Source organism: Anabrus simplex, chromosome 2 (genome assembly GCF_040414725.1).
Source record: "Anabrus simplex isolate iqAnaSimp1 chromosome 2, ASM4041472v1, whole genome shotgun sequence".
Taxonomy (NCBI): domain Eukaryota; kingdom Metazoa; phylum Arthropoda; class Insecta; order Orthoptera; family Tettigoniidae; genus Anabrus; species Anabrus simplex.
In genome coordinates this window covers 983,584,737-983,607,700 of record NC_090266.1, presented here as the reverse complement: position 1 = coordinate 983,607,700, position 22,964 = coordinate 983,584,737, and the positions used below count along the sequence as shown (strand labels likewise).

General features: G+C 38.7%; 1 protein-coding gene across 4 annotated transcripts in view; it reads right to left on the bottom strand.

Annotated features, from left to right (window-relative positions):
- The window catches only part of BckdhA (Branched chain keto acid dehydrogenase E1 subunit alpha), a 336,705-nt gene that overhangs the window by 217,059 nt on the left and 96,682 nt on the right, over positions 1-22,964 (bottom strand). For all 4 annotated transcript variants that reach the window (XM_067141838.2, XM_067141839.2, XM_067141835.2 and 1 more), the window contains one exon: positions 7,465-7,626. In XM_067141838.2, coding sequence (XP_066997939.2) covers positions 7,465-7,626 — 162 coding nt within the window. The remainder of the gene's footprint in view (positions 1-7,464; positions 7,627-22,964) is intronic.

Below are 22,964 nucleotides of genomic sequence, written 5' to 3'. Positions count from 1 at the left end.
ACTAGTGATGCAGACAGTTGGCGAGAAAACGTGGCTCACATAATCAATTTGTATGCACCGAACAATATCTTCAATGCCGATGAGACTGCATTGTTTTTTAATGCCGAGCCTAAACGGACTTATGGTTTTAAGGGAGAGAAGTGCCATGGCGGGAAATCCTACAAGGATAGGGTCACAGTCCTGTGTTGCAATGTGGACGGAAGCGAGAGACTTCCTCCCCTCGTCATAGGCAAGTTCGAGAAGCCGCGATGTTTCAAAGGCATCAGGCACTTTCCAGTCACCTTCCAGTCAGTATCCCTCCTACACAGTATTCCACAGATAACAATCTCCGCTTCATTGAACTTCAGCCGTGCTGCATTTACCAGATCCCATACATCCCCAGCCATGGGCCAACATATGTTAGAAGCTGATCATGAATTCACGTGTTGAATCGTGTTTTATTTTTCCCGGGTGTGAGGTTACGTTTGACAGTGTACGGCATTATATAAGAGAATTATTTCAATAAATGCACCTTGTTGGATACATTTAGGAATTTTTTCACTACGGCATTTGAAAGGTTTAACTGAGAATCAAGGTGATTACATGCTTTAAAGGATCTTAGAATATTTTGTGATGCAGCACGGATTGGCATTTCTGAACTTCGAGTTAGCGGCAGTTAATTCGAAATCACGTAATTCAAAGTCCGATTTTTGTGTCCCAACAACTTCGAATTAACAAGGTTCTACTGTAGTAGGATTCAAGTCTGTGAAATGAAATTTCTTAGAACTGCCCTCCAAAAGACCCGACTTGATCATGTGAAAAATGACAAGATCCGATCTAACCTAGGTCTAAATGAATCGATGGAGGAAAGACTCAGGTCATCTAGACTTAAATGGTTTGGGCATGTTAAACGAATGAATAGCACAAGGTTACCATGTGCTTAATTGGAAAAGAGAATAACAGGTAGAAGACCAGCTGGAAAACCAAGAAAAAGATGGACCAACTGAGGGAAGACGTGGAGAGAAGAGGATGGAATTGGGAATCTGTCTTGGACAACGAAATGTTCTTGAATAGGCAACTTTGGAAGACACTCGTTTTCAAACACCCTACCCGGCTCGCTGGAAGGGCAAACCGATGCTGATGATATGAACTACTGTGGTTTTGAGTGAAGGCCATCTGAGCGTGGATCCCTATACCCTACCCACCCATTAGGATCTAAAAATCTCGCTTCCAGTTTCCCACGTACCCACTCCATAGTCTCATTTAAATCCCCTGTCACCTTCCAGTCAGTATCCCTCCTACACAGTATTCCACAGATAACAATCTCCGGTTCATTGAACTTCAGCCGTGCTGCATTTACCAGATCCCACACATCCCCAGCCATGGGCCAACATATGTTAGAAGCTGATCATGAATTCACATGTGTTGAGCAGGATATGAAGATTCTCAAGGTAGTTGACTAAGGGCCGGTTTCATCAACGTGGGTTAAACCTTAACCCCGAGATACACAGTTTTAACTCTGAGTTTGACTGTTCATTCCATTTCATCAAGGAGGGTTATTTTTAACTCTAGGTTAAGACCGGAGTTAAGTTAACCCCTCCTTTCACCTGGGTTAAACTGTTTATTCCAGATTAAAAGCAAAATGGCCACCGTAAATCATGCATTTGATGCAGAGTTGCTTTATTTAGATTTGTTAAACGGTGTTTTGAACGTAAATCACTCACTTGATTAAATAACAACATTTATTACACTTATGACACTTATAACACATTATTAATACATAATACTGAGTACTAATGGGCTGATACCCGCGGTAATAGTCAGTCACATGTTCTCGTGTCCTCTCGCTCGAGGCACCCAAGCATAACAGTCTCTCATCCCTTTCCGTCCACACCACTTCCGGCTGAGGGCCTTCAAATAAATACACACTGAAGGGTGCTGCTATCTGTCCTAAAGTGGTAGCGAGTAACTAGGTGGTCTAGCCATAGCTAGGCCGGAACAAACGGTGTTCCTAACAGAAACAGGCCTATAATAAGAAGGAAAGACTTTGAAAATCTATCTGAGGAACAATTTCTGAAGAGATAGACTTAAAAAACCGTTGTCAGTAAATTCGTCGATGATGTTCGCGAGAGGTTAGAATACACAGCTGATCGAAACAAACTTGGGCTTGCAAACTAAACTAGAAACTACATTGACCGTAATAGTAGCAACAGCGGTATTACACAATATTGCTGTGGAGAATCAAGATGAACTTCCCCACAGGACTTGACTCTGCATCAGTATCTCACAGGAAGGAGAAGGAATAGGAATGTTGGAATTGAGAATGACATCATTCTTCACATTGATAACGACAGCACTACAGTGGCATATAGGAATGCAACTGCACAACACCACTTCAATAGTACAACACTTATGAACATTATACTGTGTATTACGTAGTGGTTATACAGAAATGCACTTTGAAATTAAACTGTATATATTTTACATTCGTGTGTGTTATTGCTATGAACTTTCAATACACAACTCTTGGCACAGAGAAGCTAAAAGTTTTAAGGAACTGTTTTAGTTGTTTCATAGATCGCACTGTAACATGGGCAATATTATTAAATTCCCCTGTTATTCTTTCCCACGTATCCTCCTTTTCTTTTAATTTTATACCATCAATCTCCTTGCATTCTATAATAATTCGGTACTCGGTGGCTAATTCAATAAGTCATGATTTTCCTAAAGCATAAGAATTCGTGCCACTATCCCTCTTCTGCACTTCTTCCATTTTTCGTTCAAGATCACGAAAGAATAATATCTACCATGGACCTGAGGAAGAAAACGAAATACCGCGCAAGAAATGAACAAAAGAACCACGCAAGAAGTGTGTTCATGATTTCTGATTTTTAGTCACGGCCTCCTTGATTATTAGGGCAGCTGTTTCCTGCGAGGTTTAATGCGGTGTTAGTTAACCCTCTGCCGAAATAGCTTGGTGAAACGCGTGACTTGTAAGAATGAGTTAAAATATTAACCCTATGTTAACAAACTCAGGGTTAGAGTATATTTAACCCACGTTGATGAAACCGGGCCTAAGGTGCCCTACTGAACATTTCCGAAAACTGTTTCATTTATTTGGAGCAATATTTTAACCCCAACCAGCCCAACTTTAATCCTAACTAAATTTCTGAGAAATCTAATATATTATTTGACATTATTATTCCAATATATGATAAACATAGACCAGATAAAAATTCCAATCCTCATTCTCTGAACACCTTCCACTTACCTTTTCAGAAACCTCCTACCCCTTTAAACCCTTCAGCTCAACTTCAGATGTAACCACGCCCCCTTCCCTCATCATTTTCTGTTCTTTCCACTTGTCCCTCCTTTACTCAGGCTACTGTGATTTCCATTACAACACTGATAACATCTATTACAATGTATTTGAAGTGGGTGAGACTTCAACTCTTTTCTTCTCTAAACCATAGGTTTATTCTTTTTTCTTTCTTTCAGACACTTTGTTTGTCTAATTAGATGCATGTTGAAAACCACACTAACTTTTCTGGACCATATTACATATTGTCCAAACATTAAGATGTCCCATAGCTAAAGATAAAATCACATTGTTTACATCTATAACTACTACAATTAAGCACCTCAAGACATGTCACCTGGATGTAATCTTAACTGGATGAACTGCAATTTTATCTTTCACAAGAAGAGACCACAATGTTTTAACACAGCATGTTTCATTAATTTTTAAGACTAGGTTTCAGTACTTGTCTTACTGTACATAATTTTCATGTGTTTATTTATTTATTTATTTACTGCGCACTACAGGATTTCTAATCCCAATTACAGTGGCAGATGTTTACACGTGCTTCTTTTTAATGTTTCAATCAGTCTAATAACCTAATATCTAAACTATTCTAATATTATATTTATGTTGAGAAATAAATAATATTACACATCCAATCCTTACAAGCAACAAGTAGATAAAAACATAATTTTATATCTAAAATAGTCTCATAACCTAATATCTAAATTATTCTAATATTATATTTACGTTGAGAAAGAAATAATGTTACTTATCTAATCCTTACAAGAAACAAGTAGATAAAAATCATAATTTCGTATCTAAAGTAGTCTAATAACCTAATACCAAAACTATTATAATATAATATTTACAATGAGAAAGGAACAGTAGTTCACATCTAATCTAATTTATGTTTACATGAAAGAGTAAAATAAAAATAAAAATCGTAATTTCATATCTAAACCATTATTTTCTTCTAGTTCTAACACTTATAATTACATTTATGGGATAGGGCTTAATGTACAATGTTTATAATACATTTTGTGGTTCAAATCATCATTACCAACTAGAGATTTTTTGCAGAGATGCTGAATTGTTGTAAAAACAGGTCTAGAGGTACACAAAAGTCTAAAGAATTATTTTTCTGAACTGCACTGTTGTAGACATTGCATAGCCTGTAGAGTGGGGAATTTTTGTGAGCAGTTGTTCTGACTTTTTTGTTATGAAAAGTTACATTTGTCCTCGCATTAAAGCGGGGCACGTGGAAGCTCAAGAGGCATAAAAAGTCAGGGTTGTCAATAATAGAATTCACAGTTTTGTACAGGAACTTCATGTCATCCTTTTGGCTCCTCAGTTCCAAGCTTTCTATTTCAAAATTTAGAAGAAGTTTGTTCTATGCTATGTGTGGATAATTACCGGTTTGTTTGAAATGTAAGTATTTTAAATATTTCTTTTGGATTTTTTCGATCTGCGCAATATATATTTTGTTTGCTGGATTCCATGTAATGCTTGTGTATTCTACTTTAGGCCTGACGAGAGAGCTGTAGAGGTGTATACAGGTTTTTAGGAGTTTAAAGGGCTTGACATTCCTCATCACAAATCCTAATGTCCTGTATGACTCAGCAACTACCTTCTGTATATGTGGGGTGAAGGTGAGTTCTCTGTCTAATAATATCCCGAGGTCTTTAACCTCATTTACCGGTTTCAGGTCATCATGACCTAGTTTATAGTTAAAGGAAATACACGTTTTATTTCGAGTGAATGAGTTAGGTTGAAACTAGTACCATTATTACATCAATAATAAAAGTGTATTGAATAGGTGGACAACCTTTATATATATATATATATATTTTTTTTTTTTTTGCTATTTGCTTTACATCGCACCGACACAGATGTCTTATGGCGACCTTTATATTTTAAATCAGAAGCTTCTAGTAGTCTAATTTTAGATCATTCTGGGCATCTGGTCCATTGTTAATCAGCTTCCTGCTTCTTCTAGGAGCATCCTTACTGCAGGTCTCTAAAATTTGGAAGTAATATTGCTTTGCTCACTGTGGCCTGTTCACATTTTGCCACAACTGTGCTGCAATTATTATCTCTTGCTGGCATTATTGCCAGCTACCCCACACTTGGTGTTTATTGCCACAAAGCTCCCTCTTTAAGGTACAAGCTGGTGTAGATGCATGACCATCATTTTTCCCATAGGGAGCCTGCAGCATCCTGTAGGCTACATCATTAATTCAGCTGGTAATGGTCTAGGGACTTTTCCACAGTGACTGGAGCTTTGGTGACTTCCCCTTCATCCATCCAGGTCAGTTAGCCACACTCAGTTACCTCCCAGAAATAATGCCAAGTTTGCCTGCAGGCCGAATCAGACCTTCAGCCAGTTGCTGGCTACCTTCTGGTGTCATAGGGCATACTCAAGGATGTCGTTGAGCTGCTCACCAGTTCCCACATGTAGTCTATTGATGGTTGTTCTTGCTGCAGAATTGTCCTGAACATTAGGTCACATGGCAGACATACTGTAGCATTATCCTAAATGCCTGTCATCTCAAGTGGATGCACAACAGGCATCAGGAAGAAGGGCATCCTCTCTTCCCAGTCGCTCTGAAGTGCTGACACACCCTCCCTCAGATGCTCCTCTACCGTCTTACGAACCACACTACCATGCTGCCTAATTGCAGGTGGAGAGGTGTCACTCGGGTCTTGCATACACCGAGATGTTGCAGAACTTCCTTCATCATCAACGCAGACTCAAAATTCCTGCCATGGTCGCTGTGTAGTTCCCTTGGACTATTGAAGCAACAGAAGTTTTTCACCGTGGTATCAACCACTGTTGATGCTTCCTGATTGAGAATGGTGTAGATCTCAGGCAACATGGTGAAACAATCCATGGACAGAAGCAAGTAGTGATTTCTGGCATCCGACCCAGGAAATGGCCTGCGATGTTGATGACTATTCTCTCGAGGGCACTCCAATGTTGCACCCCTGCTCCAGGTATGAGACACTTGGCCCCATCTTTCGACACCTGTCCTCAGTGTACCCAGTAGCAGGAGTGATGGAGCCAATCCAGTTAAATTAACCTCAAGATGGCCTTCAGTAGTGCTCAGCCACCACTTCGATCGTTTTGTCCATGGGAACTACACCAGCTGAGCGACCTCCTCTTTGCCGTCTACTGACTCCCATACACACGTTGAAAGACTATAGTTGACCTCCAAGGACTTCAACTGAGGCCAGTATGCCATGTACATTAGATTACACTTGGCGATATCTTACCACACTGGTCACTGTCCCAACTTGACATCTTGCAAGATTGATCCAATATCATCGTCCACAAGCTGCTCTCTTCTCAGGGCAACAAAATCTCAGCCTTGCGCTGAAACAGTTTTCACAGCTTCGAAGTCCACTGTACCTGCCTACCTCTCTACCTTCTGACAGTTGGCACAGTTCTCAGTGCGCAGTCTCCTGGACAGTGTATTCGGTGATTAAGTCATACTCCAGTAGGCACTGCACTGCACCCACCGAGCAGTCTATCGCTTCCAGATTTCATGAATTTAAGAGCCATGATTTTCACTGTCAACGCATTATTACTTTAAAATAAGAATTAGTACCACCATCACCAAGTAGGTCATTGCTATCCAACTGTTTCCTATATATTTATATTCTACTCTCAAGTTTTCTTACTTGACCAGTTACGAACACAAAGAACATAATTTGAATAAGAGAACTGGTTAAGCTTCAAAACAGAAAGACCTAATTTGTAACATTGGAAAATTGTCGCACACAACCAGATCTCTCAAAACAACGCAACTCCACAAACCTTTTGCTCATGTGAAATTAAAGATACACTGGCACACGTATTAATTTTCATACATCCCTTTTCCCTTTACCAAAGACTGGGTTTTGGAAATATAATTCATGTCCAAGCTGATCAAACACAGCTACAAAATGATGAGAACACTCAAGAAAGACACTGTAGACTATGAATGTCACTTTGCCAATTACTGTAAATGTAGTTGGATTAATTGTCCTAAGAAAAATCAAACTTGCATTTGCTGCCTAAAAAGTTTTATTTGAGATAAATATTGCCGATTAAAATTAATTGGTCAGCTAGCTAGTTTACTTTAGTGCTAATACAACCTTGCTACAAGAAAAAACAGGAAAAAATTCAAAATATCCATTACCTTGAGGTAGCTGGGTGGCAAGTGGTGATGAAATGGTAACAAAATTATAATTCTTGGAACCATAATGAACTGGCATCTGTCGAGCCTTCCCTTCATCTTCACAATTACCATAACATTGATTCATAAACTGATCCAAGCTATAGCCTCGCCATACAAGCACACCTAATAAACAAAATCAAAATATAGTACTTCTAACAGAAAAATAAATCAATATTAACCCTGAAATGGTATGATGTCGTGATTTTTACAGTACAAAACACAAATATGATTGTATACTGTAGAACAGGTTTCTGCGCGAGCTGTACGAGCCCTTCCAATGTCTTCCCCCCACTCAACTCACAAGGTCAGTGCATGTGTAACCGTCGTGATGGCAGCTCTTGTTTTTGAGCTCAGTTTGTGAATGTTACGATATCATACCGATGGTGTGACTACTACTACTACTACTACTACTACTACTACTACTAATACTGCTGGTTCTTCAGGATCTGTAAGCTTGACTCCACAATGAACAACAAAAATAAAGGAGAAAAAAAAAATGTTATTCCTGGACTGAAAATCCTACAACTATAAGTACAAGAAATACCCCTAGAAATACTGTAAATATCTGACAATGGCCTAAAGGTAGAGGTAAAGATGTTCTACCCCTTCAGATGTGTTTCAATTGTTCTTTACTGACACTATGATAAGCTTAATCATTACTCGTACAAATGAAGAAATAGTGAGAAAACAAGCCAACTACAAAACAATTCAGTTTTCAAAGAGTCAGACCTCCCCCACAGAGATAAAGGCACTCTTGAGCAATCTGATATTCTCTGCTCTCCACAAGGACAATAGCTTAAATACAGCAATAATGTTTGATCCTTCTGTAAGTGGTAATGTTTACAGAATTTGCTTTACTGAAAAGTGATTCCAATTTTTATTAGATTGTCTCAAATTCAATGACAAAACTACCACAGCTGAGAGAGCAGCGAGGGATCACTTTGCACCTATAAGGGAACTTTGGGAAGCTTTCATAAAATCATGCACAGACAACTACGAGGCTGGCCCATATCTCACTACTGATGAGCAGCTGTTTGCATTTAGAGGCAGATCTGCATTCAAAACGTATATGCATAAAATGACAGAAAAGCATGGTTTAAATTTCTTTATGGTTTGTGATGCTGGCTGTAAGTACATGTTAGTTGCTGAGCCATACTTAGGGAAACAAAACACAACTGTCGTAGGCCCTCTTTCCCACCACTATATGAAAAAGCTAACGGTTCCATTTCACAGATCAAACCGCAACATAACAATGGATAACTGGTTCTCATCTGTTCCGTTGGCTGACGAATTGCTCAGGGATCCTTATAAGCTGAGACTTTTAGGAATGATCCACTTAAAAAACCAGAGATAACTTTGAATATGAGATCAACAAAGAACAGGGACATTGGTGATTCAAACTGCCTTCTCAGCAACACAACACTTCTATCGCACAAGGCTAAGAAGAAAAAGGTAGTCTGCCTTACTTCCACAATGCACCAAGACCAAGGGAATGAATCAAGATGGCAAACCAGTTATGATTGACCACTACAACAAGACTAGAGAAGGAGTAGATACTCTTGACCAAATGGTTACAGTCAGATCGTGCACAAGGAAAAAAAAAAAAAAGACGGCCACTCTGCATTTTTTATGACTTGATCGGCATCGGAGGAGTTAACTCACTTATCATTTTGAACAGGGCCTTGAGTTCTAGAAAAGAACAAACCATGACAAGAATATATTTTTTGAATCAGTTGTATCAGCAGTTGGTTTCTCCATGGATAGAACAGCACTTGACAATCAGAAATCTTCTGAGGGAGATAAGAAGCTTGGTCTTCAGTGTTCGTGGCCAAAAAAGAAGTAGCAGATCCGGTTCTTCCTAGGGTGGATAAAAAGAGAACAACTTGTAAGGTATGCCCAGCTGAAAAACAAACAATGACAGTCAACTACTGCATCAAGTGCGACACTGCGTTTTGCGCGGAGCACCACAGGGAAGTCTGTAAAATCTGCAGCATCATCAAAACATCGCATCATTGCAAGTAAGAATTTCTGAGCTAATACCAAAATTTTTTTATCATTAGCCCTCTGTTTTAACATACAATTTGGTCTTTTAAAACAAATGCAGTAATTACAATTTTTCTTTTTAATTTTTGAGACAGACCTAACCGCTAGGTGGTGTCGACGACTAAACAATGTTTGACATTGTAGCTCAATAAACTTTTCTTTTATATTAAATGTATTTTCAGCTCTTAAAAATATGTAAAATTAAAATATGTTCAACAAATTTTGATTCTTAACCACACCCGGGCGACTGGAGTGGGACACTAGTGATGATGATGATGATGAAATTTTGATTTTTCATTTCCATCTTATGAAAAAAATTCTCAAGATCATAAAAAAATACATCATACCAATTATGTAAATTTTAAGTAAGTATCATACCATTCCAGGGCTAATTGAAAGGAATCACATAATGTATGATGTTCTATGCCAAAATACTCCACAACTTAAAAACAAAGAGAAAAACCAAAACACACAAATGTACAAACAAAATCTCATATACACATTTTACACATTCTAAATAATGGAAAGAAACAAGCCAGGTATAAAGAAAGATACGAACACACAACTGGATAAATACAATGGCACGTTAGTATGGGGAGAGTGAACAACAGGGCAAAGAAAGCTGCTGGGAAGGAGAAATGAGCTTATCGGGAACTGAGAAGAACCGAGATTGATGCGCACTTAGACCAGTATTTCAATTCAAATCTTAATCTCAACGATATATCCGACAGACCGAAAGTTCTCTTTGATTTCCTTACAGGATCTCTTAAAAATGTTCAAATTCCAGACAACAGTTTAATTTTACGCATTATGCGCAACAAGTTTTCTCAATATTCGCTTCATCAGCCACGTCCCCCAGATCCCCTCCACATGACCGCTCCACACGCCCTTTTTCTGCCTACCCCTATCATACCCTTCTTTGTCCCATCCAGATATGCTTACCTGACTCGAGTAGTTCATTGTTCATTGCACTTCATTTGCACTATGTTCAGTCCACAGCCGTTTGGGGTGAGTCTTATAAACACTTGTAATATTGAGTAGGGCCTTATAACTTTCCGCTTAGAATTATTATTAGCGCCTTTATTACTAACAGGTTTCACATTGGAACTGGGAAACGCAGTTCCTGTTTACCTTCACCTCAAAGGCCTTAGACATAGAAGAATATCGTCAAACTCAAATCTTATTCAGCTGTTTTTATTCACGTTTATTTTAAGAAGGTTCCACGTGAGAAATGCAGTTTAAGAACTATAATTGAATTAATGTACAAAATGTTTTAAAATACAAGCTATTATATTATTGTAGATTGCAAACCAAATATTTTTAACTCAGTACTGTATGTCCATTAGGACATGAATCATCTTGATAATTGTTACTCAATACTCATATTTTCAACTTGCTGGACAAGAAAGAATAGTTAAACATTACAATTCAAAGGTTTTATCATGTGTTGTTGTTGCTCTAATGTAGACGTCATAGTGTTTTTATCTTGTGTAAATAGGTTAATATTTATCATAAGATTTATATAATTGCCTGTTTTCCAAGTTCTTTGTACAACTGAGGATGATGCAAAAATGCATTGAAACTAGTCCTGAATAAATTTAGAATGTTGTAATTACATCTAGACAACATTATTTTTGTGCTGGATAGGTAGACCCTAAAATGTTTAATCATTTTAATGCTGGTTTCTCCTAAGGCAGTCAGTAATTCTGAGGGGATGTCATCAATTCCCGGTGCCTTGCTCCTACTTAGGTCTCTCAAAACTCTGTCTAATTCTGACCTCAAAATTGGGTCTCCCATGTCATCAGCATCAACAGCCTCTTCTTGTTCCAGAACAATATCATCTACTTCTTTACCTTGATACATCTATACATCTATGTTCCTGCCATCTTTCTGACTTGTCTTCTTTCCCTAGAAGTGGTTTTCCATCTGAGCTTTTAGTATTCATACACCTAATTTTCCTTTCTCCAAAGGTTTCCTTGATTTTCCTCTATGCAGCATCCACCTTTCCTAGGGCCATACAACCTTCAATATCCTTGCACTTCTCTTTCAGCCATTCTTCCTTAGCTGTATAGTTGGGGACAAATCATAACGACCTCGCCTCCCACCACTACTTTCCAGCGGCAGCTCGGTGTCTATTAGCGACTAATAGGATTTACTACCTCTGCTGCAGCCATAGATGCCAAATCGGCTACTGCACTCTACACGAAGAAAGGGTAAATGCTACAGAGAGTGAGGAAGAAAGTGGTTTGGCAGCCTCTCCAAAACAAACAAGGATCACTTAGAACTCATTAACTCAGCAGGGTGCAGGATGGGATTTACAGCTGGCTTCCAGCTCGCTTCTAGGAACTGAGGTCGTCATGTTTTGTCCTCAACTATACTGCACTTTCTATCTACTTCATTCTTTATTCGCCTGTATTCTTTTCTGCCCTCCTCATTTTTTGCATTCTTGTACTTTCGTCGTTCATCAATAAGGTCTAGTATCTCTTGAGTTATCAATTGCTTCTTAGGTGATCTTTCCTTTCCTCCTACCTTTTCTTCAGCAGCCTTACTGATCTCATTCTTCACGGCTGTCCATTTTTCCTCTATTGTCTTTCCTTCATCATTTTCATTTAGTCCCTGTGTTACATGTTCCTTGAAACAATCCCTCACACTTTTTTTTTCAACTTGTCTAGATCCCATCTCCTTGCATTCCTTCCTTTCTTCAATTTCTTCAACTTCAGATGGCATATCATGACCAACATGTTGTGGTCAGAGTCCACATCTGCTTCAGGGAAAGTCTTGCAATCCAATCCTGGTTTCTAAATCTCTGCCTAATCATAATGAAGTCTATTTGATACCTTCCAGTGTCTCCAGGTCTCGACCCTGTATTCAGCCGTCGTTTGTGGTGTTTGAACCAGGTTTTAGCCAGGACTAAATTGTGATCAATGCAGAATTCAACCAGTCGGCTTATTCATTCTTTTGTCCCCCAATCCGAATTCTCCTATTGCATTACCTTCTCTTCCTTGGCCTACCACTGCATTCCAGTCTCCATTCACAATTAGATTCTCATCACCTTTGCCTTACTGTATTGAACCATCTACCTCTTCATATATTCTTTTGATTTCTCCATCATCCGCTGAACTAGTAGGCATATAGACCTGCACTACTGTGGTGGCCTTGGCTTGGTGTCTATCTCGACCACAATAATCCTTTCACTATGCTGGTCATAGTAGCTTACCGATGCCCTATTTTCTTATTTCGCCGAAGTGGTCGCACATAAGCAACTGATCAGCTTGCAGTGCTGTACGAGTCTTCAAAAGCAAACTACCGTTGCACATTTTCTTGAGATCCTCAAGTTCGCCGTATACGCTTTCAATGTGTCTACTAAAAAAGATCGATTTTACCAGCTTAAAATCATGCCCATCGTTTCTGGTAGCAACCAGAAACATAGGGAAGCTGGATCCCATTCCTTCACACTGCGCATGTTCCCAGGGAGTTGAACCTCTCAGGGAAGGAAAAGTTAAAGATTTTGGTGGGGGACCATCTTAGGATGGGCAACTTCGTTTCGAAGCCATGCCCGAAAACATCCTCCCCGAATGCCACCCACTCCGATCAGGGGTGTCTGTAGCCGAATCAAGCTGACAAGGCAATACCCACCTGGTCATAGCAGGTACTGCCCGGTGTCCGATGTTGGACGATGCCTAATATGGGATGATTGAGGCAATAAGCACGAGGACTCCCTTCCTTCAGTCGCCCGCAATAGCATGTACAGAGCACTAAATATAGCGAAAAAATAATAAATAATTAATAATATGTCCTCCTTGCATTCGGCTGTGCGGTGACCTGTGTTGTCAGGCGGAAGCTACTGCAAGGGTACATGGCGCTCCCACCCGCCGCTTCTTGTGTGGTTACTGACGCGGGCTTTCGGGCGTAACCGCACATGTAAGAGGCCCATCTCCGAGCAGCACGCACACCAAAAATTTAGAAATGGTCTACAACTAACTGTCAAAAATAAAACAATAAAAAGTAAAGAGGGGACCATGGCCACATGACCCATTTAGTTGCCTTCTAAGACAGGCAGGATTACCTGTGAATGTATTCAGCCCCTCCCATCCACAGGAGGTCCAACACATTATACCAAACCGCGATTCATGTCCGCGCCTAGGTCGCCCCTTTTAGTCACCTCTTACGACAGGCAGGGGATACCGCGGGTGTATACTACATGTGCGTCCCCCACCCGCAGGGGGTCTTCTGCGATTTTGTCTGAAATTTGTCATTTACGTCTGAAATTTTTACAATTACTTTCTAAATTTGATCTGCAATCTGTCCTGTTAGGCCCAAAATTACGTCTGAAATTTTGTCATTTAGTGCCTGCATCATGGTCATTAAGTTAGAACACATTTTGGGAACTTTTACCTCCTCTTCGGGTGTTTCGTCCGGATCTTTGTCGACCTCGATGAAAAACTTTTCGGGATATTCTCCTTTTTCAGCAAGATCTTCCCGTTATCGTGTCTGCAGCGATTTCTTCTTCCCGTTCATCGGAGCATTTCTCTTGGTGAGTTCGTCTGTGAGCTGTTTCACCGACATATTTTCTAGTATCACTTGCAATTTGATCTATTTCGCGCTACACTCGTATTCACTCGTAAGTTCTTACGTCCTGCCCCCCCCCCAGGCGCCAATGATGTATCCACAATGATGCACACAAAATGCTATCAGTTGGTACACTTATTTACTTCACCTTAACTTCACATAAACACACACATAACCTAACCAACTTCACATAAACACACACATAACCAAATCCACTGTTGTCACAAACAAAATACACACATCAACAAACCGCCATCTTTGACAAATGCCTACCATTAAGCACATGCCACACAGATATGACAACCTTAAAACAACTGACTGCTTACAAGCATGTCATAACACGACGTCACAAGTACAATTCCTGTTAAGCCATAACTCCAACTAAGCAATAACTTGTCTCTACCATCAAGACCACCTCTTTATATGTGCCTGGCCAGGCTTCTAGAAAGTTACATTTCTCATAAATTCTATAGTGATTAAGGCCCAGATATAATGTACAGAATATTCTACAGAGTTTCTGTCACCAAGTGCCATTCTGGATGTTACAGTGTGTTTCACAATTCTGTAGTGGATTACAAATCATATATACAGGTAATAATAAATTATATACAGGTTTTTACATGAACTTAACTCATATAAATATCTATACACAACAAATGTTTCATGACATAACCTCACAAATAATGCAATCGTAAACTAATAATGATACTAATAAGTGGATGTACATCACAAGTCATAATAATAATAATAATAATAATAATAATTGTAAGAAGGAAGTCAGCTCCTGGACGAAACTATCTTTACATCGGTCTGTTTTCAGACCAACTTTGCTTTACGGGAACAAAAGCTGGATGGACTCAAGATATCTTATTCATAAGTTAGAAGTAACAGACATGGAAGTAGCAAGAATGATTGCTGGTACAAACAGGTGGGAACAATGGCAGGAGGGTACTCGGAATGAGGAGATAAAGGCTAATTTAGGAATGAACTTGATGGATGAAGCTGTACACATAAACCGGCTTCGGTGGTGGGGTCATGTGAGGCGAATGGAGGATAGTTTACCTAGGAGGATAATGGACTCTGTTATGGAGGGTAAGAGAAGTAGAGGTAGACCAAGACGACGATGGTTAGACTCAGTTTCTAATGATTTAAAGATAAGAGGTATAGAACTAAATGAGGCCACAACACTAATTGCAAATTGAGGATTGTGGCAACGTTTAGTAAATTCACAGAGGCTTGCAGACTGAATGCTGAAAGGCATAACAGTCTATAATGATAATGTAATGTATGTATGAATAATAATAATAATAATAATAATAATAATAATAATAATAATAATAATAATAATAATTCAAGCTCGATACTTGCATTTTTTACCCATGCGTGAGAGAATATTTTCAAGTTATATCAGTTTATCACACTTGCATCTAACTACTAATTACATCATCATAACAAAACCTGGGAATAGGAATAGATCACAAATTGCACTCTCCATCCACGGTCAACACCATTACAAAGAGATTATGCTGCTAAGTTCCTTGGTATAATAACTGACTCAAACTTAATATGGGAACAACATATGAGGAGTATAAAAATGAAAGTCTCACATTTTCTTTGTGTATTTATACCTCATTTCATGTTAAGAAAATAGTATTGCTCTTATGGACCTACAAGGAGTGAACACACCCCCCTCTTAGGCACCCATAATTCGTCGTGATTAAGGAATATTATAACGTACTTCATACTGTATTATGAAAGAAAGAAAATGGATGAGGCATGTTTTTGCCAGTGAGTTTTTAAAATAATTACTTAACATTTTCTATTTAATAAACACATTCACAGGGAGGAAGCACAATGGCAGCAAGAGCCATTGCTTTGTTGCCTTCATTTTTCTTCTGAGCTGCTCTGGTACATGTTACTTGTAATCCGTTAAGCTGTGATTGACTGGCAGCTTATCATAGTTGAAGGAAAGTCATCCATTAATTTATATGTGTATTATAATATTCTTGTTCTTAACAGCAGTTGTTTATGTAGGATTTTGATGCTGTGGTGTGCAGCGATACATCATGGCATTACTTATACAGAAATTCACTATGATGTTTATTTGTGCTTGGTTTTGTTATTTAGCTTTTTGTTTCTTAAGCCCATTTTATTTTTGCCACATTTTTTACCACTTTTTCATATGCACATTTGTTACCATTCTTTTCGTAAGCCGATATAACTGCACAGTAGTACCCGGCGTAACCTGGGCAAATTTATTCAATGAAATTAAGTGCATACCCCACCCCGAACCTATAAAAATTATCTGTTGTCTATTTTCTCCCAGTTTGCCTTGAACTTCAATACTGAGGTTTTGTATGTGCAGTAGTTTATCAGTGTTGCTACAAAAACCAAAATAAGCCTCCCCCTGCCCTACAACCCCTGTACCTGTACCCTAGTTTTCAGAAACTATTTGCAGCTTACTTTCTTCTTTGTTTTATTTTGTACGTAAGTACTGAGTTTCAGCAGAATATATGCCATGGTTTTCCCGTGATGCTGTTGAGTAGAGCCATTCAATATGGCAACCCTGTTGTCGTAAGAGCAATACTGTTTTCTTAACACGGAATGAGCTATAGGAGTATACTCCCCAGTGGCGTATACTGAGGGCTACCAAGGCTATCAGAGAAACCCAAATCTCAATTGAGAATGATGGAAGTCTAAACCTCATTGTAATGTAAGCATCTGAAACATTGTTCCATTTACAAAACTTGAAAGCAGCGAGAAAAAACCGTCACACATATTTCAGCCCAGGCTCTCGCCCCTCTCACCTCAACTCGCCACACGCGGCTTACTGCTGGATATCAGGTAGGAGCGGAGAACGGCGGAAGATAGGTGTGCTAGGCTTTGGTCCATCAGATAGCCACTGCTAACTATCAACCATGCGTTACTCATCATATACACTTCCTCACCACATACTTCTGACTTAATGATATAGATAAGAGCATGTGAGAATTCCTCACTTCCGTTTACCTCTGCATCCTTGTAGGAAGACACTGCAGGGCTGCTGTTAGAGGAACAGTATAGTTTTATTTTTATTGGTAGATTGCTAAAATGAAATGCCATCTTTCAGGTTTAGTGTTTTCTTTTGTTGGTTGGAATCGAACCCGTGATCATGGGTCAGACAGCACCAGTGATGTCCCGAGGAAGCTAATTAACCAGTGAACGATGGGTACGACCGCTGTAAAATATTAATAATAATTGTACTGGGAGGTACACCCCAACGCAGCGCATTTAAATGTTGCGCCTAATAGAACTCCTCTACGGGAGGAACAGTGAACTTGAAACAAGACCTTCTTAAACTTTTACTCAGAAGATGTCACTACAGTAATTTGATGTAAATTTGTTATTGTGAAGTTTCCAGTACTGTGTGAATTTCTAATTGTTTTGTTAGCCCTTTATCAAGAAGTTTGAACTTTCTTCAACAGATGTCACTGCTCATAAACTATGTTCATGCACCCTGGTGCGAAGTGGAAGAACCTTGATTTGAAGAAGTTTTGTATTCATAAGTTTTTTTCTTTACTAAATTTCGTTCATTCATTTTTGGGTTGGCAATATTGATCTTTTCTTTCCGCCAGTTTTGAATCCAGCCAATCCCTAATTTTTGTAATTAATTTCCAACCAATCCCGTATTTCTTCTTCGATTCTGAGTGTCACTTTTAAATTTGACCAATAAAACCCTGTGGGTGAGTCTTGATTATTCATGAAAGGTCTCGAACTTTTCCCGAGGGTTTATAAACTGCGGATTTTCACGTCTCTTGGCCAACTGATCGTCATCTTAGTGTGTGTGCCAAGCAGGAGGCGCCTCTTTCATCAGGCAGCAGTTCTTCAACAAGGTAATGGCCATCTAACATCTTACTTTTTTGCTAGCTCCGCAGTTTAATCTAAGGGAAAGGTCTGAAAACTTAACTGTGTAACCAACATCTCTAAAATGTAAGTTCTGCCGGCTAATGTAAAAATTTCATAAAATCTCCAACTGTGACGTACCCTCTCGAGCTCTCCTTCATATTGGTTTGAGGTGACTACGTTTTGTAACTGGTTTTCTTCCTTTCCGTAATGTCTTAAATTATTCTTATACGAGTCACCTCCATAGTTTGGGAATAGCCCCTGTTTCATCGACCTAGTGCCCCTTAGGTTTTCAGACTTCATATCTTGGAGTGCAGATACACGCCTCCATTCTATTTGTGTTTTGGGCCATTTACTTAACCTGTTCTTTTCTACTACGGCCCAATAGGTTGGGTACTAGATACCCCCGTTTCAAATTTTGTAAGTTGTGCCTTGATGGCAAGTAATTGTGATTTTCTGATATTGCCTTGAGTAGGCTTGAGAACTGAGAGCACATTAGCTCTTTTTGTAGTGTTGTAAAAGTGCCTCTGGAAGGCCGGATATTGTAATTGCGGGAGCAAGAGCGCCACATATTAGGGGATTTCTGCCCTTAAGTAAAGTTGTGATCTTTGTAAAGTTAAGCGCGTACCTCAGGAATTGTGAAGTGAGGGCTTGAAGCCCAAGATCTGTTTATACCACCAATCTTGTCTTTCCTAAGACTTGTTTATTGCAACTGGTCCCTGTTACATTGTTACTTGTTGTTTTTTTTTTAAAAAGAAAAAATATAACCTTTGTCACAGTTTTAGATTAACTTTGATTTTGTAGTTAGACCCATTCACCCCGGCAGCTTCTTTCACCTCTGCTGGTCCACGGGTATCCCCGTAATAATAATAATAATAATAATAATAATAATAATAATAATAATAATAATAATAATAATAATAATAATAATAATAATAACAATAATAATAATGGGGCATGGCATCTATATAGGCTTGGTGCTGACCTAATGGGGATAAAATGAATGGCGAAGACTGCCTAAACACCCAGCACCCAAGCCAGGGGAATTAACAGTATGAGGGGGTTGATACTGGAAACTGAACCGGGGCCATCAGACCAAAGGCAAACATTTTATCTATTTAGCCACAAAGCCGAACTTTCATTTGCTAAACCCTAGGCTACCATCTCCACTGATCAGGGGATGATCATTGGCAGTAGCAGAGGCCGGGGCAGCAGCCTGTAAAGCAGCCTTGACAACAAAGCACACTTCTCCGTTGGCTACTGGCTGCAGCTCAAAACGCTGAAGGCTTGACGTTCACTAAACCAACGATCGAAAAGAGGTAACCTGAGTCTAGTGGTAGCCCATGTCTTAATCCGAGCATGCGCCACTGATACACCCCTACCTTCCATATTGATTAGAAATAAGAATATATTATGCAACAGTCAATATCCATTTACAGTATTTACAGGTCGTTTGGTCATACTGCAAAATATCATTATTTAGGCAATTAGAAATACTTCAAAACAGAACTGTCAGAGCACTACAGGGTGCTATCTCAATATGGTAGGTACTTAACTACTCTCACATTCTACCCCTTAAATACCAGGCTCAATATCATGCTACCACCCTTGCCCATCATACAACTAACAACCTAATGTATTCAGTTACTAACGTACAACAAAATAAGCAAGTTCATCACTATTGTACAAGATCTAGCTCAGATGACCATATTACAAGCATGATGTCAACCAGATACTGTATATCTGGAGCACTATATCAATCAATCTCCTTTTACAATAGTTTACCACCCAGTCTCAAAGCCCTATCCAACTACTGTTCATTTCAATCCCATCTGAAGAAGTATGTGGTCATTATTCTGTATTAATAGCTGCTAATATGTCTAAGTTTTTAGTTTAAAAGATAACATTTTTATTGTTGATCGCTGTAGATAAAATTTCAACTTGTACCCTGTAACAATAACTGTTATAGTCTGCTGAAACAGAATTGTATAACTCCCTAACAGAACCCCAGGCTCTGAGGAGCAATCTCCACAAAATGAATAAATAAATAAATAAATTGAATACCTAGGTACGATCATAAAAAGCAATGACAGATGGTCAGAACAGATAAAAAGAGCAAATATGAATTAAGTGTTCTGGCTAGAATAAAATTAAAACATCGAATATAAAGTTCAGAAAAATATACTTAAGTCAGTGGTTAAAACAAAGGCATTGTATGGAGCAAGTTTGGGGAGTAGATGATGGAGTTGTAGCATTAGATGTAGTTGTAAGTAAATTTGCCAAAATAATTGTGGGACTGCCAAGCTGTATTGCAAACAGTGGAGTGAGAATGATGTGTGAAAAGGTGAGTATACGGAAAGACATTGTTGAATGAATAATTAAATACTGGTTGAGGCTAAAGAAGGGACAGGAGGAGAAATTCTTACGTTAATATACCAACACCAAATTCAACATCAAAATGAGGGTTATTGGGTGGATGAAGAAACGACAGCATAACATAGGAATGGGGTACCATAGGGAAAGAAATATACCAAGGGATGATACAGAATTGTGTAAGATGGTGGTCCAAAGAGTGAAAGACACTGAAAGACAAACAACAATGACAGAATATTACAGCAAGAGAACACTTGTTGAATTTTGTAAAATAAGCAAAAATATGGTAGAAGAACTGAAATGTTAACAAAAAGGGAAATGAGAGGGATAATTTGGTGGCTGATGGGAGAATATGATGTTAAAGCTGTAGGACAAGAAACAAGGAAAATCAATGCATTTTATGCAATAAAAATTTGGAAGTGGCTCATCTACTGAAAGACTACGGAAACCAGAAAGATAAGAGAGAAATATATAGATGCAGGGCTAGGAATGATACACCACCACATAAAAAAAAAAGGAAAATGGGACCAAATAGCAAAAAAAGAGACTAAAAAGAGGCAAGGTTGCCAAAATGATCAATACGGTCAAATGTTTCACATTTTCCTGCATAAAAATTGTGATAAAGACATTGGAAGCCAGAAAAAATGAACATGTAAATATACACATGTAAATTACCAAATGATAAGGAATAGTAGCTATTTCTTTTGGTGTTTTACGCTAAGTTTCATTTGTTTCTGGGTGCTGGATGGAATGGTTCATTTATTAAATAAATATGAAGATTATATTTCTTACTAAATGCAATACCTATGTTCAAGGAACAAAAGTATAATAGAGGCCGATGACATAAATGTTAGGCCCCTTTAAACAGCAAGTATCATCATCTGTTATTTGCTTTACGTCGCATCGACACAGATAGGTCTTATGGTGATGATGAGGCAGGAAGGGGCTAGGAGTGGGAAGGAAGTAGCCATGGCCTTAATTAAGGTACAGCCCCAGCATTTGCCTGGTGTGAAAATGGGAAACAACGGAAAACCATCTTCAGGGCTGCCGACAGTGGGGATCGAACCCACGATCTCCCAAATAGTATCATCATCATCATCATCATCATCATCATCATGATTTTTTTTTCTTCAACTTTTACATGTCAAGCTATGACAAGAAATACATGTTCTTACAGTACTGAAAGAAGACTGTGAAACAGAGAAATGCCATGGTCTAAGTGAAAAAAGGACAGGATAAAAGGCGTACATATCTACAGTTACAATGTGAATTGACCATTAAATTAAAATCTTAAACTAAAAAAACATAAAAGTGGTTACAAGAAAATGTACTTAATCACTCATTTATGACACACATATACGAATAATAGTACAGTCGAACCTCGATATCTCGAACCTCCGTTACTCGAATTTACACTATCTCGAAGTAACTTAAATTTTCTGGCCATTTGTTCCATTCTTCACGTGTATTTATTTCTCCATTACTCAAAATTTGATTTCTCGAAGCAAACATTTCCTCTCCTGAAGCAAAAAACTCGAACTTCTAGTAATCAGAAAATCGGCAAAGCCTTGCTGTTTCTCAAGTGTCAATTAATTACCGGTCATTTACGAAAGCAAGCCCAGAAGTCGCGGATGATAAGCTCCATTTACAAAACTCGGCTGCGTGATATTGACGAGAAGTTTCAACGTGAAGGGAGGAAAGGTTAACCACAACAAACAGATAAGACTAACGGATTTTTTTCCAAAGGTGTTAATGGAGCTATGATTCTTGCTTCATTACTGTATGTATTGTATCCTGTCTTCTAAAAAGTTACTGTAATAAGTGTTATAATTACAGTGATGCCGTAAAATAATGTATTCAGTAAAAGCCTGTAGATACATACGATTCGGTTATGTGCTATACATGCTCAAAAACGGTATTCTCTATATCTCAAAATTTCAGTAACTCGAAATAAAATTTATCTCCCGAGGTGATTCGAGATATCGAGGTTCCACTGTATTTATATCACATCGACACATGCAACAAAACTAATAATACTTTAATTTATTAGACTGTAAAACGAACGGAAATTTAATTTTATAGGTATCTCTGAACACTTGGAGATAAAATCTGTTATGTTTTTTGGCCATAACATGAAGAGAAAATACGAGAAAGTGTCACCGACACAACTCCCTGAAATACATTCAACTGATTAAAATTATAAAGGGGGAATGAACAAAAGGGCACTGAAATACGCGAAGCTACCACATACAAAACAGATCGATATGTCTCATACATTATTAACATACGAATTTGACACGGGGAAAAGCACAGAAGAACTAGAAAAAACACGTGGCCTACAACTCCAACAAAATTACGCACAATAAGAAACTCATTCCTTCATCCCGAATAAGTGAGCCGCTAGTGCGCGTTACCTTCTCGTTTGTAGGACGACTGCCGTCCTGAATTCCCAACAGTAATGCACACATGCCGCTGTAGCGAGCAGGAAACACGATACACGAAGGCGATGGACGACAAACTCGCGAAATAAAGCATCAAATAAACACGCTTGAAAATGAGGTTGGTAAATTACACAAGCACATAAGAATTTAGCC